The sequence below is a fragment of the Prionailurus viverrinus genome, chromosome E3, assembly GCF_022837055.1.
Source record: "Prionailurus viverrinus isolate Anna chromosome E3, UM_Priviv_1.0, whole genome shotgun sequence".
Classification (NCBI taxonomy): domain Eukaryota; kingdom Metazoa; phylum Chordata; class Mammalia; order Carnivora; family Felidae; genus Prionailurus; species Prionailurus viverrinus.
In genome coordinates, this window is record NC_062576.1 from 4,537,523 (window position 1) to 4,549,971 (window position 12,449).

Below are 12,449 nucleotides of genomic sequence, written 5' to 3' on the forward strand. Positions count from 1 at the left end.
CCTGGCACAAACAGTGGCTGGACAGAGGAAGGAAGGAGGAAGGCAAGAAAGAAAGGCAGGCCAGCATACAGTGGGCACTTAATAGATGCTTATGGCATGAAATAAGTGGTCCAAGGTGGAAACTTGCAGGGCAGGGCCCAGGGCTCATCATCGCCACTGAATGGGACCAGAAGAGCTGGAACTGACCTGGGGGGCGGGCAGTGGGAGGGGGACTTCATGCATGTCAAAGCCTGCTGCCCGGGGCCTCTAAGACAGAAACATCCTGGACACTTTGCTGTCCCACCTCCTGCAGGCAGCTGCGTACAGGTCAGAGGTAGCCCAGGAGCCCGGAGGGAACAAGACTGCTTCTGGAGCCCACGCCACCCCGCCCTCTGCCCCGTGGCATGTTATGTACAGAACTAGGAAACCTTGCAGAGGTGAGCTGGGGGATCAGTCACAAGCTCCTGTTGGGTGTTGGAAGCCATCAGGCCTTAGAAGAGTCTCCTTCCCACTAACCAAGGGTCACCTTGCACGTAGAGTGGAATTACCTCCAAACCCGCCCCAGTTCCGTGGGACTCTGGGCACGTCCTGCCCACCGGAAGGTCTCTGCTCCTCCTAAGATGGGAGGCAGTGGGCCACCACATCCCCAAGGGCCATGGGCACCAGCGCCCCACAAGGGTGGGGCCTTGTGCTGGAGGGAGCCGGGATTCCTGCAAGGGCAGGGCCCCCTCAAGGCCTCAAATCTGGATGGACTGGGGGGCACTCAGTCTCTAGAGATACAAAAGCCAAGCGGCATCCTGCATGAAGGTCCCCACCCACTCTCCCTCCCAGTGGCAGCTTGGAGCTGAGGGAAGCCAGGCCGGCCCTTGGCTTTCACTCAGGGCACTCCATTACCAAGCTGACCTCCAGTGCCAGGCAGACCCTGCCCCTGCAGGGTCTTGGGAGAACTAGGTCAAGCCTGAGCTTGAAGAAAACTGGGCCCGGAGTGCTCAGGAAGGCACGAGGCAGAACCCAGAGCTCTCCCCCAGAGGAACTGGGGCATTCTCGGCCAAGCTGACATGCCCTCCCCCAACCACGGAGCTGCCCTGCAGAATCCTACAAAATACCTTTGGTTGTGTCCGAAATACCGGTCCAGGTAAGCTGGCAGTAAATGTGGAACCCCAAGCCCCACCCTCAGTGTCCCAGGCCCCTCAGGAAGGCCAAGGACGAAGACAAAGAATTGTGCTGCCTAGGAGCCCACTCTTCCAAAGGACACCAAGTTCAGGGGGCCCTCTCCAAAGAACCCTCCACTGAATGGAGGCTCCATGGACCACTGTCCTCCCCTTCCACACAGTCCAAGACCCCTCTTTCCTGAAGCATCTGGACCTCAGAACTCCGAGAAATAGGGGTACATGGTGGATAGCTAGAGGGCCAGGCCAGGATCTAACTCCCTCCTACCCATATCCCACCCCAAGACTATTCGATGTCAGGGTTAGATGCACCTCGAACCCCCTTCCCTTCGTGGTAGGGAAGGCTTGGTCCCCGCTGCCCCACCCTTCTCCCCAATACCCAAGAAGCCACATCTTCTCTCTTTAAGGTGTGCACTTTATTGATCTGGTCTCAAGTCAGTGTACAGGGAAGCCCTGGCTGCCTGTGCCTCAACCCCACTCCCAGGGAGACCAAAAGCCTTCATACATCTGAAATTGGGGGGGGGGGACAAAAAAGGGGGACCACGATGGCAGACCATTCGAAATAAAACAAAAAGAACAAGTATTAAGGCGAAGATTAAAAAAAATTTGGACTACATAATTTACACCAAAGCAATGTTATCACCCTCGCCTGTGTGGACTTGGGCGAGGACTGGCCCTTCTCCTCAGGGAGAAATGGGGTGGCTTTTGGGAAGGCAAGGGACTTCCTGTAACAATGCATCTCACGGTATTTGGAATGACTATTAAAAAAAAAAAAGAACAATGTACAGTCAAGGTCCTCGGCCACACCGTAGAACTGTGGGGGTGCTCGCTCCAACCAGCTGCTGTCACCTTCGCCGTTCCAGTTTTTAAATCCTGAGTCAAGCGCCAAAAAAAAAAAAACAAAACAAAAAAAAAAAAACAAAACAAAAAACAAAACCGAAAAACAAAATCCAAAAACAAAAAAAAATTTTTAAAAACCCAAAAAAAAAAAACCGAAAAACAAATAAAGCCATGCCAATCTCATCTGTTTTCTGCGCAAGTTAGGTTTTGTCAAGAGAGGGTGTAACGCAACTAAAGTAACAGTCCGCCTAGAAGCATTTGCGGTGGACGATGGAGGGGCCGGACTCGTCATACTCCTGCTTGCTGATCCACATCTGCTGGAAGGTGGACAGCGAGGCCAGGATGGAGCCACCGATCCACACGGAGTACTTGCGCTCAGGGGGTGCGATGATCTGGAGAGAGAAGGGGGCGGTCAGCAGCCCGGCAGGTGGAGGGGGCGCGGCCGGGAGAGCCCGCCCCCGGCCCACCCCACGCCACGCGCCCAGGCCAGCTCAGGCTGGGCCAGCACCCACCTTGATCTTCATCGTGCTGGGCGCCAGGGCGGTGATCTCCTTCTGCATCCGGTCAGCGATGCCGGGGTACATGGTGGTCCCCCCAGACAGCACCGTGTTGGCGTAGAGGTCCTTGCGGATGTCGACGTCGCACTTCATGATGGAGTTGAAGGTAGTTTCGTGGATACCACAGGATTCCATGCCTGAGAGGAAACCGAAGCCAGACTTAGCTTCCGGGGTGGCCACGAGGGGGACCCCTCTGCGGGAGGGCCAGGAAGGCCGGCTCACTTACCCAGGAAGGAAGGCTGGAAGAGCGCCTCGGGGCAGCGGAACCGCTCGTTGCCGATGGTGATCACCTGCCCGTCGGGCAGCTCGTAGCTCTTCTCCAGGGAGGACGAGGACGCGGCGGTGGCCATCTCCTGCTCGAAGTCCAAGGCCACGTAGCAGAGCTTCTCCTTGATGTCACGCACAATTTCCCGCTCGGCGGTGGTGGTGAAGCTGTAGCCGCGCTCCGTGAGGATCTTCATGAGGTAGTCCGTCAGGTCCCGGCCAGCCAGGTCCAGACGCAGGATGGCGTGGGGCAGGGCGTACCCCTCGTAGATGGGCACAGTGTGGGTGACCCCGTCCCCGGAGTCCATCACGATGCCGGTGGTGCGGCCAGAGGCGTACAGGGACAGCACGGCCTGGATGGCCACGTACATGGCCGGGGTGTTGAAGGTCTCGAACATGATCTGTAAGGAGAAGAGCCCCTGTCACGCTCGGCAAACCACCAGAGGCAGCCAGGCCAGACTGGGGACATGCAGAAAAGTGCAAAAACACAGCTAAATGTGCTGGGGATCCCGGGATGGGGATTCACTTCAGACCTACTGTGCACCTACTAAAATACACACTCCAAGACCGCTTGACAACCAGCCTCGTTGGCTTTGTCTCGCGAGCCAGTGTTAGTACCTACACCCACAGCGTTTTATAGCCTCAAACACCTAATCAGAAAGGCAAACACCAGAAAAAGATTCCATCTGGGAAAAAGCAAATAGAACCTGCAGAGTTCCAAAGGAGACTCAGGTCAGAGAAGAAAGTCCTAGGAGAACGGCAGAAGAGAGAACAAGTAAGAAAGGGCACAGAAGAGCAAGGAAGGACGGGGGTGGCCGCCCACGAAAGGCCAGCGGGCCACTGACCTGGGTCATCTTCTCACGGTTGGCCTTGGGGTTCAGGGGGGCCTCGGTCAGCAGCACTGGGTGCTCCTCGGGGGCCACACGCAGCTCATTGTAGAAAGTGTGATGCCAGATCTTCTCCATGTCGTCCCAGTTGGTGACAATACCGTGCTCGATGGGGTACTTCAGGGTCAGGATGCCCCTCTTGCTCTGGGCCTCATCGCCCACGTAGGAGTCCTTCTGGCCCATACCCACCATCACGCCCTACGGAGCGAGAGGAGAGGTCAGCGCGAGCCCAGGGCCATCGACCCCCCCCCCCCCCCCCGAGAACCAAGGACAGGGCAGGGCCTCCCCTGCGAAGGGGCCCTCGTGCCTGGTAGCGCCTGTTCCCGGGAGTGGAGGCCCCACCCCCTCCCCAAGTCAAAAGCCCAGGCTGGAACCCTACCTGGTGCCGGGGGCGCCCCACGATGGAAGGGAAGACGGCCCGTGGGGCATCGTCGCCTGCGAAGCCGGCCTTGCACATGCCGGAGCCGTTGTCGACCACGAGCGCAGCAATATCATCATCCATGGCGAACTGCGGGAAGAGCCTCGCCTGAGTCGGGGGTCGGGTGGGGCCGCCCCCGCCCTGCCCACTTCCGGCGCTCCGCGGCCTCGAGCCGCCAGGGGGCGCCGGTGCGCGCCCACAACGGGGACAAAGGCAGCTCGGCCGGCAGCGTTATTACCATAAAAGGCAAACGCTGGTTGGAGGCGGCCCCGCGGCGCGCGGCAGGAAGCCAGGCCCCCGCCCCCTCCCCACACCCGGGGCAAGCTCCGCCTCCGCCCCGTTTAAAAAACGCCGGCCGGCCAGGCGCGCGGCGGCCACGCCCGCGGGAGCCGGCGGCGCGGGGAGGAAGTGCGCGCAGGCGCTCTAGCGCCGCGGCGACCCCACCCCTTCCGGCCGGCCGCGCCGCCCTCACCCTGGCCGCGGCTCCGGGCCCCGAGCGCGCACGCGCACGCGCAGCCATGTCCCCAGCCCCCACCCTGCCGGCGGACCCGCCGCGCCCACCCACCCACCGTGCCGCCAGAGCAAGCAAACCGCCCGCTGCCGGACAAAGACCCGCGGCCGCCCTGGCCTGGGCCGCAAGCACCCCGGGGGCGCGCGACATGAGCGCAGCCCCGGCCCGATCGAGGGGCGCGAGAGCCCCACTGCCCGCGCCCGGCGGCTCTCCCGGAGCGAGGCCGGTGGCCGAGGGGCTCTTCCACCCCGAGAAGGAAGAGGCGCGGGGCCGCCGTGCTCCCGGCCGGCCCGGAGCCTTACCTGAGAGCGGTGTAAACCGGCGGCGGCGACGGAGGAGCGGCGAGGGCGAGGGGCCTGTGCTCGCGGAGTGGACGCGGTCTCGGCTGTGGCTGTGCGTCGCGTCGCCGGGTTTTATAGGGCGGCGCCGCGGCAGCTCGAGCCATAAAAGGCAACTTTCGGAACGGCGTGCGCTGATTGGCCCCGCGCCGCTCACTCACCGGCCTCGCCGCACAGTGCAGCATTTTTTTACCCCCACTCCCCTCCTTTTGCAAAAAAAAAAAAAAAAAAAAGAGGGAGAGAGAGAGAGAACGAGCCGGGCTGGGAGAGAGCGAGAGCGAGATTGAGGAAGAGGAGGAGGGAGAGAGTTTTGGCGTTGGCCGCACTTGGGTGCTGGGCCCATGGGCCGCCCCGCGTGTCCCCCACCCCGGGACCCTCCGGGTGTGGATGTCACATGAGCAGTGAGCGCCCCGGTGGGCAAGGGTCAGCACGGATGCGAGGGTCCCTGGTTGCTGTGGGTGCATGCTTAAAGAGCAGTTGCAGGGGAAGAATTGGTCAACATTAACTCAGCTGCCTAGAAAGCCTGGATTGGGGTGAGGGAGTGGGGGCTCTGGCTGGGGGTGCTCAGCATGCTGAGTTAGGGACATTACTACTCAGAGACCTGGGCTGAGGAGTAGGTATGGCGTGGGGGAGTCAGCGGGCTTGTGGCCACTCACTCGACCAGGCCTCAGAAACAGGACAGGCAGCAAGAGCCAGGGGCTGGAAGTTCCCCGTGAAGAGGGCTCCAAGCCTCCCCTGCCGCAGGCCTGGCCGGAGGTGGGCTCTGTAGAGTGTAGGGCAGAGACACTGTTCCCATGGAGCCAGGCTGCTTCTAAGAGCTGCCTGGTCACACCCAGCCAAAGCCAGGCCAGAGCCGTTAGCCTGTGACCCAGGCAGCTGCTGGCGAAGGCAGGCAGGGGTGCCCGGCACGGCTCTGGGGCCTGGGGCCCACCATCCATCGTCTGTGTGTCATGTGTAGCCGCAGCTGAACTGCTGTCCTGGACCATCTGGAGGCTGTTGAGCACTGGGGAGGGACCCTTAATGCCCCCAAAGATGAGTTAGGTTGAGGGGGGGCGGGGTGGTAGGACAGTAGGTGAGGACCAGCTGCCCCCAGACAAGACCCTGTTCGTGTCACCTTTTCCTGCCCCAGGTCCCTCCACCAAACATTGGGCAAGACCTGGGTGCCCAGAGTGTTCTGGATGGTTCCCTGCTCCGAGAGCAGCCAGTCTGGGCAGGCAGAGCCTGTACCCAGATGGTGGCCAACAATGATCAGCGTGTGGCAGACGGAGCCAGCGCCCACGGGACCCCAGAGTGGCATCTGGCTCAGCCTAGAGGACCGCGTACCTCCTTGGAGGTGGTGACAGGAAGCTGACTTTTCACACGGAAAATGGGAACGGTGGTCTGGGCAGGGGTGCTAGCCTGTAGCCACTGGTCTCTCTCTCGGCACCCTAGGGCGCACACAGTAGGTGGTCCTGAAGCCTGTGTTGAAACCAGTGAACCATTCGTCCATATATGGATGTGGAATCTGTGGCCAGAAAGAGGTGGCCTAGTCCTGCCCACTATAGGTGGCTGGTGGCAGGGCACTTTGGAAGTCGTGGAGGCCCCAGCCAGGTGGGAAGGGTGACCAGTACCCAGCATGCAGCAGAACCATCAGGCTCAGAGCTGTGCCCCCGCATCCCCAGAGAACTGCCACGGGGACTGGCTCCCCTATCACCGCTCCGGGCTTGGGGGATGTTCCCAGCCAGTCCACTCCCTGCCTCCCGGGGACTGCCCTGTCCCCGGCCTCGTATCTCTCAGTCGTGGGCATCTGGCCAGCCAGTGGCCTTGGGGCCTGCCAGGCCTGCGTTTCAGGGGCTGGGGAGCAACCCTCTTTCTGCCTGTTGGTGAGGGCTGCTTGTGGCCATTCGCCGAGCCCCGAGGGATGCTGGGCAGGCTGGGACTGGGGTGACAGGGCAAGGGATGGGCAACTCTAGGGTGGTTTCCGGCAGCTACATGGGGCAAAGAGCAGGCCTTCACCATAAGCAGGGCCTGTGCTGTCACCTCACCTCCTCTCCACCAGGGGTGGGCCACGGGGCAGGAACACCAGCCCAACCTGACCTGGGACCGAAACGCTCCCCGCCCCGTGTCTGCAGGAGCCATTTCCTGATGCTCTCCTACACGTCCTTCAAGGCCCATCGCAGAAGGCCCGTCTCCCCTCTATGGGGGAGCCCTTTAGCATCTGCAACCTACACTGTCCCTCCCACTTAAGACCACTGCACTCGGCCTCCTCCACGGACCGTGAGCCCTGGCACCCACCTCTTCCGGCCAGACCCTCCCCAGGGCCACTGCTGGAGTATTCTCAGCCTTCCCAAAGGACCCTGGGAAGAAGATGGAGGGTTGAGAGGGGGGCTGGGCCACAAGCCTAGGGGGAGGGGAGGAGAAAAAGAGGAAGTGAAGCGGGCAGGAGGAAGGGGGAGGAGACCTGCCGGAGAGGAAGTGAACAGGTTCTTCGCTTGGGAACTTTGTCCTTGCAGGGAGTTTTCAGAGCTGTCACTGACGGCTGCACAGTCCCCGAGCCTTAGCCTGGCTCAGCCAATGGGGACGTCACCTGCTTTCTGGTGCTTTTTTTTTTTTTTTTTCCTCTCTTGTGGTTCCCCCACCTGGCAAGGCGTCCCAGCAGGGGACATTTACAGCCCTCCTAAAGGACCACTCCCTGGCCCTCTCTAGAGAAATGGCCATGCTGCCAGGTGAGGACCCCAATGCCCACTTCTCAGAGGAAGAAAGCAATGTGTAGCTGAGGAGGGATGTGTGGCTTAGGGACTTTGGCTCTGGGAGAGTGGAGACACTGGGCCCAGAAGGTGATCAGTGAGGGCGAACTGGTGGATGAGGGTATGGGACACCCTAGCAAACACACATCCTTTCTACAGATGAGGAAACTGAGGCGGGACTGCAGTCCAGCATGAAGACACTAGGTGCAGGGCCCCTGGGGAGCCTCACGCTGCCCCTCCCTGGTAGATTGTCCTGTGGAGTGTCCCCAGGGACTGGGTCCAAAGGCTGTTCCAAGGTCTGAATTCTTGGATTCTACCTCCTCCTGGGTGTTTATCTCCTAGGGCCCAAAGAGGACAGCCACCAGCCTTTGGTCACATAACAATTGGTCCTGAGGCCCCTGTCCTGCTGCCCCTTTCCCCTGCCCTCCTCCCCTGCTCCTAGGGTAGTCTCAAAAGGAGATTGTGGACCTTGGGATTCCTGAGGGACTGGGCTTGGGTTTCCTGTGCCTCCTGCCCGACTTTTCCTATGCCTCAGGGCCAGCTCTTTGGGATGCCCCCTCCAGGAAGCCTGCCATGATTGCCTCCTTCCTCTACCCTATCAACCGTAGCTTTCCTGCTCAGGGGAAAGAAACAACCCAGCCAGGGATCACACAGCTAGGGCACAGCCAGGAGCCAAACCTCCTGCATCACAGTGCCCTTGCCTCCGATGCACCAGCACCAACCGGCCAGGCCCCCTTCCAGAGTGGAACAGCACCAGGCACTGTTTTGAGCCACACCCTGAATCAAGCAGGTGTGATCCCTGAGACAGACCTCAAACGAGAGGGCGAAAGAGAACACGCTCCCCTCTGCCACCTACGAAGGAAAGCAGCAGGTCTCCTCAGGGAGGGGGGAGCTTCTTAAAGGGCAGTCAAGGAGCACCCCCTCGCCGCGCCTCCCCTCCCCCCCAGGTGAGCAGCCAGCTGATGGGGCTCCCATCAGGAGACAGGAGGGCTGGGCTGGGCCCTGTGTATTCTCCTGGGCAGCAGCCAGGGCCTTGGTCCCCACCCAGGCCTGGCCTCTAGCCAGAGTCTCCTAGGGCCTCAGCCTGCTCAGGGCTATCCCTGCTCCCCGACAATCATCCCGCCCCCCCCCCCAGGGGGATCCCCGCCCTGGAGCCGCTGGGAACTTCTGACACTTCTTGGGAGAGTTTTAAAAAATCCTTAAAAATCACCACCTCTCTTCCTGTGCCCCAGGGCACACGACACCCGACAAAGGCCAGGCCCTCCTGGGAAGTTCCCAGCCTTGCTCACTTGACTGAATTTGCAGAAACAGAAGGCGAGTTTCCCTGGACTCCCCCACGACACGCAGCAGCCAAGGCCCTTCTTCTTGCCCCCGACCTGACCCGCTGCTGGGAAGGCTTGCTGTCCCCATCCCACAGATGAGAAACCCAGGCGACCCACACAGACCCTGAGTATGGACAGGGAGCCGGCCGTGGGAGCCACAGACCCTTCCAGGCAAACTGGGGAGTGTGGGGAGACTGGGGCGTTCCCACGTCCCTCGCAGTTGTCCTGGGAGGGTCTTGAGGCCCACGTGCCTGGAGAGGGAGCTGGTCTGCCCAAAGCCACCTAGAGACCAAGGCAGGCAGCCTTCGGATACCCTGGGGGGTGGGCAACACACCCAGTGGGAGTCACAGGGACAGGAGGTGCCACACAGACCTTGCACCTTGGGCCTCTGACCCTGGGCTGTGATAAAAGGCAAGGGGCATCTGACACCCAGGGCGTCCGGAGCAGTCAGTGTGCTGGGGTCTGCGTTCCCGGGCCCCCGGGGCTGAGCACCCAGGGGTGTGGTCAGTGTTGGGGCTCAACCCCTTCCTGGCCGGGCAGACTTCTCCCTGCTACTCTCCTGTGGGGCCCTGGGGGTGCTAGAATGGCTGAGGAGCTGGGGGCGGGGAGGGAGGGAAGGAGGGAAGGCCGACCCTCCTGGAGGGCCCAAGGAAGTGAAAGGGGAACGGAGAAGGGGGAAGGAGGTGCTGGAAAGTGTGGGTGGGTGGGGCCGCTGACTCAGAGGCCAGGCACACTCACCTCAGAGCCAGGCCTGGCCTCCCCAGTCCATGAGAGTCCCTGAAGGCCTGCTCTGACCAGAGCGGCACCACACAGAAATCTCGCCTCTCCCCTGCCGGCTGAGCCGGAATCTCCCCATTTCTCAGACCAGCAAACTGAGGCCAGCGACCACAAGACTTGGCTCTGCAGTTAAGAGCACACTGCTGCCGGACCGCCACACCGCCGGTGGGCAGTGGTAAAGCCAGCCAGGCTCTAAGGCTGTGCTCAGCCACCCTGCCTGGCCGTGGGGTACAACACGGGGCTCCACGTGGGGCACTCCCCAGCTGTCGCCGCTTCTCCAGCCTCGGGGCCTGGGGCCCATCCAAGTGGAAACCTGATCAGTCATGGCCACGTAGCTGCGTAACTAGGCCCTGCCCAGCCAGAAATCTCGGCTGCTGCTGGGCTCGCCAGCAACCTGAGCCGGCTCTGTGTCTGGGCTTCCTGATGTCTCCCAGTGCCTGGCCCTGTGCCAGCTGCTGGGGACCCAGGGGACCCCCTGGCCTGCACTGTCCCCTGGGGACGCAGTCCTGACACGATGAGATTGGTCCTGTGCTAGCCCAGAGAAGAGGCATAGGTCTCGGGCTTGGGTTTTAGATGGCTCAGGCAGAGAAGGGGTTTCCCCCGCAGAGTGGCCTCCGTTGGGGGCCAGGAACAGCGGCCAGGGCTCCCAGTCCCCTCGTTTCCCGGGTCACTAGGGTATCACTTGGGCTATCTCATTAAGTCAACGCGACTGCTGAGACCCCTGGCGTTGGGGATGACAGTGGAGGGGGTGACACACAGATGTGCCCAGAGCGGTGACCCAGAATGCGCAGTGATGGTGCCTTCTTACCATAGCCGGAGTGAAAAGAGCCCAGAGCAGGTGGGGAACCCCAGGAAGGAGTGTAGCCTCCTCCCTGCTCCATGAGGCCCCCCAGAATGGCCGGCTCAGCACAATGTCTTCTGGGGACCCCAGTCTTTCCTTCTTGGAACCACTTTCAGGCTTTGCGGTAAGTAACATCGTGTTCTGTCGCTCACCCATCGGATGCCCTTGGAAAGTGACTCAGCATCTCTGGGCCCAGGGTCCGCAAGACCACATGTGGATGGCATTGTCTGGGTGGGCCTTTCAGCAGCTTGTCATGGACATCCTTGAAGCCGGCCACCAGCCAGCTCCTTAACAAAAGAGAAACCAAGGCCCAAAGACGGACAGAGGCTGGCCCAGCGTCACACAGTGTATGTGGCAAGTCAGAGCCCAGGCCTGGAAGGCTGGAGGTGTGCACTTTGTGTGCCGCTGGGAGGGCTAAGCGGGTCTGTTGTGAAGGCTACAGGACCCTGCTCCCCTTGGCTAAGAGGGATGACAGCTCTGGGGCACCTGCGTGGCTCAGTCAGTTGGGCATCCAACGCTTGATTTGGATTCAGGTCGTGATCTAACGGTTCGTGAGTTCAAACCCCGTGTCGGGCTCTGTGCTGACAGCTCAGAGCCTGGAGCCTGCTTCGGATTCTGTGTGTGTGTGTGTGTGTGTGTGTGTGTGTGTGTGCCCCTCCCTTGCTTGTACTCTCTCCGTTCTCTCTCTCTCAAAAATAAATAAATATTAAAAAATCAAAAAGAAATAAATAAAAAGAAACAAAAAAGAAACAGCGACGAGTGTCCAGTGCTCCTATCGACGTGGCTAAGTCAGTTGTGTGTCGGTGGCCTTGGGCAAGTTGCTCTCATCACATGCATAGTGGCAGAGCTGCAGGGAGGGAACAGAAACGCTGGGCCTGCCCAGAGTGAGTACAGGGTGGCCACGCCATGGTGACCTTGGGCCGGGCATATTGTGTCTCTGTGACATGAAGGCCGTAACACCTCTTCTTCCCAGGCTTGAGAGCTCCAGGCAGGGGAGGGGCCGCCAGTCCTCCCTTGGTTCTCTCCCTGCTGGGCCAGCTCCGGGGAGGTGAGGAAGGGAATTGCTGGGAAAGACCCTTCACCCTGCCCCCTGCCCTGCATGTGTGTGTGTGTGTGTGTGTGTGTGTCCCTATGTCAGCCCACAAGACTGGTCTCTCCCTCGTCCCTAGGCTTGTCACACACAGAGCAGGACCCTGGAGGGCTGTGTGGTGGGGAGGAGGAAGCCGGGGACTACCACCTTCTCCTTGATGTCCTTTTGGATTGTTTTTCCACCAGAGAATACTGGCATGGCCTTCGGGCAAGGAGGGGAGAGGGAAGGGGGTGGGGGAGTGAGCGAAAGACCCTAAAGAACTTGAAACAAGAAGCCAGCCAAATCTCCAAATCACCAGCAAAGATACAAAAACATGCTCAGGGCGCCTGGGTGGTTCCGTGTGTTAAGCACTTGACTTTGGCTCAAGTCAAGATATCAGGGTTCAGAGCCCCCGGCTGGGCTCTGTGCTAACAGCTCAGAGCCTGGAGCCTGCTTCACATCGTGTGTCTCCCCTTCTCTCTCTGCCCCTCCCCTGCTCATGCTCTGTCTCTCTCAAAAATAAATAAGTGTTAAAAAATTGAAAAAAAAAAAAGATGCTTAACGTCATGGGTCGATGGGAAATGCAAATTAAAACCACAGGGAGACGCAGCCTCCTACCCCCAACGGGGGACATGAGAAGGACTGGCAATCCAGGGGTTCCTGGGGACGAGCCGCCCTCAGTCCACGCTGGGATTTCGACAACCGCTTTGGGAAACTTTGAGAATGTGCTTAAAATATCACCCGGCGATTC

The 12,449-nt window shown here is 60.4% G+C and overlaps 1 protein-coding gene across 1 annotated transcript; it reads right to left on the reverse strand.

Moving 5' to 3' along the window:
* Window positions 1–1,545: 1,545 nt before the first annotated feature.
* ACTB (actin beta) lies at window positions 1,546–5,085 on the reverse strand. The gene is made up of 6 exons (XM_047837759.1): window positions 4,928–5,085; window positions 4,076–4,204; window positions 3,655–3,894; window positions 2,772–3,210; window positions 2,501–2,682; window positions 1,546–2,380 (listed from the first exon to the last, which is right to left on the reverse strand). The coding sequence occupies exons 2-6, from the start codon at window positions 4,196–4,198 to the stop codon at window positions 2,237–2,239; spliced, it is 1,128 nt and encodes a 375-aa protein (XP_047693715.1). The 5' UTR covers window positions 4,199–4,204; window positions 4,928–5,085; the 3' UTR covers window positions 1,546–2,236.
* Window positions 5,086–12,449: the final 7,364 nt, after the last annotated feature.